General features: G+C 64.0%; 1 protein-coding gene across 1 annotated transcript; it reads right to left on the bottom strand.

The window, feature by feature from the left end:
• Positions 1-3849: 3849 nt before the first annotated feature.
• On the bottom strand, positions 3850-4290 carry EMIHUDRAFT_123001 (hypothetical protein; the record flags this gene model as incomplete). The annotated part of the gene is made up of 2 exons (XM_005784650.1): positions 3850-4026; positions 4108-4290. Coding segments are annotated over 2 exons (360 nt in total), but the record flags the coding sequence as incomplete, so codon positions are not given.
• Positions 4291-4598: the final 308 nt, after the last annotated feature.

Genomic DNA, 4598 nt, shown 5'->3' with positions numbered 1-4598 from the left:
CTCTCCTTAAATCCCTGTGTGGTGGCGGCGTGCCGTTCTCCCATCCCTCCCTTGGGGTGTGTGTTTTCTTTCTTTCTTTTACACTGGGCAAAAGAAAAAACGCACCTCGGAGCGCGGCAAGCGGCGTGGCGTGGAGCGGTTGAGCATCCCTCCGGGGGCCCCTCTGCGCCGGGGAGGCGTTGTTGGAGGCTAGGACGCAAGCGTCCGTCGCCCTTTTCAAACTCGGTCGGGGCCCACTCCGCTACGCTCCGACCCGAATTTGGAGGGCCTAAAAGTTTAAGGTGTTGCTGCGCAAAATGGGTCGGACACAGGCTAGAAGGGGAGCTCGAGAGAACGACTACCCTGTCCCGTTATTGCGTACACCAACACCACAAAAGCTCTCTCTCTCCTGTCCTCACTCAGGGGGGTCACAACTACCGAGTCCCGCGACTAGCTGCCACGTTGCCGACAGAGAGCGGATCTCCTCCTGCTCCGCAAGGAGGGTGGCCAAGGCTAAAGTCTTGCCGGAGCCGCCGGGCGCGTTGACGACTTGGAGAAGGTCGCCCTTGCACTTGTACTTGTAGAGATGCTCGAGGGGGTGCTTTGTGGGGCGGTGCGCAGCCAGGCCAGCAGTGAGTGGAGGCACCCTCACTCTCCTCGGTTGCAAAGCTCGTCGGAGGCTGCGTCACGACGGGAGGGTCGCGACAGCAGTCCTCGGGCGAGCCGACGCGCATGCATGTCCAACCAGCGCTGGGACTCGTTGTGACGGCAGACGCCGGCTGCCTCTCCAACCGCTTCTGCAGCGTCCTTCTTTGCCCGGTGCATGGGCTCGATCCGATTCCGCAGCGTGTCGTCCCCAGCGGCGGTGCTGCGCGGGAGGCGGCCGCGGGCACGCTGGGCTCGATCAGGAGCTTTCCCTCAGTTGCTCCGAAAGCACGGATTTGGCGGACGTTCTTGGCTTCAATTTTACGAATCTTGTCAACACAATCGAATGTCTGGCACCAGCTGAAGGCTTGCACGGCTCACATCACGCAGTTTTGTGCACGGTATTCGGATTTTGCTATTTGCTCGTGTGGGGGTATATTGCAGATTTGTCAATGGTACCGCGTCTGCGACGCGGGCGCCTTGCGGGCAGAGCCCTTAGCCACCCTTTATATCTTGCGCGGTCAAAATTAAATGATAAAGCAGCAGGGAGAACGACGAGAGTGGGACGACCGCGAGGTGGCATGAAAAGGTTGCAGCGAGAATCGGCGAGGGATTGCGCGGAAGAGAGATAGGAAGAGGCGGGCGCCGCCCAACCCCAAGCGCCAAGGCGCCTCTGGGGGGAGGCGGGGGCCCCCGGAGGCACCGTGCGCCGCGCAGCAGTGCGGAAACGGGGCTGCCTCCGGCGCTCATACACATACTCGCTCATACTACCGACTTCCCGATTAAGTACGGTTAAGTAGAGGGCAGATTTGGAGAGATCTCGAGGAGTACATACAGATAGACCCTCCAATCATGAGAAACCTCCAACCTGATCGGTCGTACTGACCGCCGACAGATCACTCCAGACAGCAGACAGGCCGACGTCTGCACGCGGCCGGCTGGGCGAGAGGCTTGACACGATCCGAACCTGCGATCCTGATGCTGCTGCTCTAGCTATCAGACATGCACTGCTGACTGCTGCCACAATGTGCGACCTGTCCCACTTGGCGGCCTTCCCGGTCAGTGGTGAGGCGCAGTTCAGAGCTGTCGATGGCGCGACGCCGCACTGGTCCCACATTGGTGACATGAGACCACCACGTTTGCCGGAGGGTCCAAGAGAGAGGCACTGGCGCTGTCCTGAGAAGGTACATGGTCCCTCTTGACTGCCCATGCGCGCGAGGCTGTGTAGGCATAGCCTCGAGAGTGCCAGCAGCCAATCCGAGGCAGTTTGTGACGCGCATTGCGTCAGAAGCGTGCACGCGCTGGAAGGACACCTTCCTACTGGCCGTACGATCAGGTCGTCACTGAATGCTGGATACTAAGGCCGCCAGCTATGCAGGTGGTCAATTGTGCAGCAGGGCACGGTCAGCAGCGCCGACAGGCTGTCGCAAGGCGTGATAGCATGGCCGCAAGTACGGTACGTACGGCGAATTCCCACGAAACAAGTAAATAACGCACGGGCCCTCAGCGGAGCTGGGAAGAGGACCGCCGCAAGTGGCGTGGCGTGGAGCGGTTGTGCATCCCTCCGGGGGCCCCTCTGCGCCGGGGAGGCGTTGTTGGAGGCCAGGACACAAGCGTCCGTCGCCCTTTTCAAACTCGGGGCCCACTCCGCTACGCTCCGACCCGAATTTGGAGGGCCTAAAAGTTTAAGGTGTTGCTGCGCAAAAGGGGTCGGACACCGGGCGCAGCTCATGCTAAGAGCTAGAAGAGGAGATAGAGAGAACAACCACCCTGTCCCGTTATCGCGTACACCAACACCACAAAACGCTCTCTCTCTCCTGTCCTCACTCAGGGGGGTCACAACTACCAAGTCCCTCGACTAGCTGCCACAGGGCGCAGCTGCCACAGGGCGCAGCTGGAGACGCTCCCCCTCAATCGGCATCCACCCCCACCCGCTCCAGCCCCACTTCTGCTGCCGAGAGAGCTGAATCGAAGCAAGCGAGCCATTGCATCTTGGCGTGCTCCTGGAGCGCGGCTTTCTGCGGCCACGAGCACGGCGGAGTCGGCGTCGTAGCGCGCATCGTTCCCGCTCATCGCCCATTCCTCCCGTGACGTGTGTCGGCCGCGATTCGATGTCGCCACCTTCATCGCCAACGAGGACTCCCTCGACTGCAGGGGGGCTCCGGCGCGGGGAGGGACTCCGCCTGCTGCGCTGGCCGACTGCGCCCTCCTCCTCCATGGGATCGATCCGATTCCGCAGCGGCGGTGCTGCGCGGGAGGCGGCCGCGGGCACGCTGGGCTCGATCAGCGGCTTTCCCCTCAGGTAGCGCGAAAAGCACGGATTTGGCGGATTCTTGGCTTGAATTTTACGAATGTCTTGGCACCAGCTGAAGGCTTGCCCCCGTCCACGGCCCAGATCGCCCAGTTCGTGCACGGTATTCGGATTTTGGCTATTTGCTCGTGTGGGGGTATATCGCAGATTTGTCAATGGTACCGCGTCTGCGACGCGGGCGCCTTGCGGGCAGAGCCCTTAGCCACCCTTTTATCTTGCGCGGTCAAAAATCGAGCAAAAAAACGGGAAAAAATCGGCGCCTGCGGCGGGCCATGGGACCCCCCCCCCCCCCGCATGGATACCCTCTAGGGCCCCCGCCTCCCCCCAGAGCAAGGCGGAAGGGTGGTGGGGTGGGGGCTGGGGGTCGAGGGGCTGGGGGGCTGGGCGACGCCGACGCGCGACGGCTAGCAACACAGAACACACCTTCTTTCACCTTCCAGTGAAATGCAATCCCTGTGTGGTGGCGGCGTGCCGTCCTCCCATCTCCCTCTTTTGGGTTGTGCATGATCTATGAAACACTGTATATATGTCGTGTTTTCTTTCTTGCTTTTTTACGAGGCGACAGGCGTACGCGAGAGTGTGCGCTGCATCCTGCAAGCAAGAGACTAGAGAGCAAGAGAAGAACAGCTCGCTCGCCCACGCGCGCCGCGCGCGTCTGCAGCGCGCCGCGAGCGCGCCACACCACCACGCCGCACGCCGACGCCGATCCACCAATCTCCCGCCGCTGGCCTCTGCGCTCTGGCCTGGTGCGACTAGACAGCGGAGGCCCCGCACGCTCACCCGCCGCCATCGCCCGAGCGGGGGGGGGGGGGGGGGACGCGCCGTGCTTCCTCCTCTCTCCGCCCCCCGCCCTCCCAGCTCCCCGCCCTCCGGGATCTACTCCGACTAACGTGGTGCCCTGCCGGCCCGCCGGCTCAGATGGAGGACATGGCCTGCTTGCGCACCTCCCGCGCCGCCCCCTCGCGCGCCAGCCCCGCCGCCTTGGCCGCCACCCGCCGCGTGGCCGCCTCGGACGGCACCTCGCCCATCAGCGAGCGGGCCCACCCCTCGAGCAGCAGCACGCGCGCCTCTGCGCGGCCGAGCCCGCGCGCCTGCAGTAGAACAGACCACCTCCCACATCTCCCTCTATCTCCCCATATCTCGAGGAGGGGAGGCGCCTGCAGGTAGAAGACCATCTCGTCGTCGAGGTCGGCGACGGTGGCCCCGTGCGTGCACACGACGTCGTCCGTCAGGATCTCGAGGTTGGGCGAGATGTCGACGCGCGCCGAATCTGAGAGGAGCAGCGAGCGGCAGAGCTGGTTGGCGGTGGTGTTGTCCGACCCGTGCGGCACCTGCACCGCCCCGCGAAACACAACCTGCGAGCGGCGGGGGACGGGGCGGGTGGTGGGGGGGGAGAGGGCTCGCAAGCGGCTGCACCGCGGGGCGGAGGGATCCCTCGCGCGGCCGGCGAGGGCGTTGCGCTGCTCCTGCTCGGAGGAGCCTGCAGGCCGACATGGAGGGCGTGAGAGGGGTGCGCTGGTGCGCTGGGTCGGCTGTTGCGCTGCGGATCAGAGTTGCAGTCGGGAGAGACGTGCCGCACGGCGGAGTGGAGGTCGAGCAGCTGCGACTCGGAGCCGAGGGCGATCCCGTTGAGGGAGGCGTGCGAGTGCCTCCCCTCGAGCCG

The sequence above is a fragment of the Emiliania huxleyi genome (genome assembly GCF_000372725.1).
Source record: "Emiliania huxleyi CCMP1516 chromosome Unknown EMIHUscaffold_1690, whole genome shotgun sequence".
NCBI lineage: Eukaryota > Haptophyta > Isochrysidales > Noelaerhabdaceae > Emiliania > Emiliania huxleyi.
Note: the sequence above shows the minus strand (reverse complement) of the source record. Positions and strands in the feature narration are given on the sequence as shown.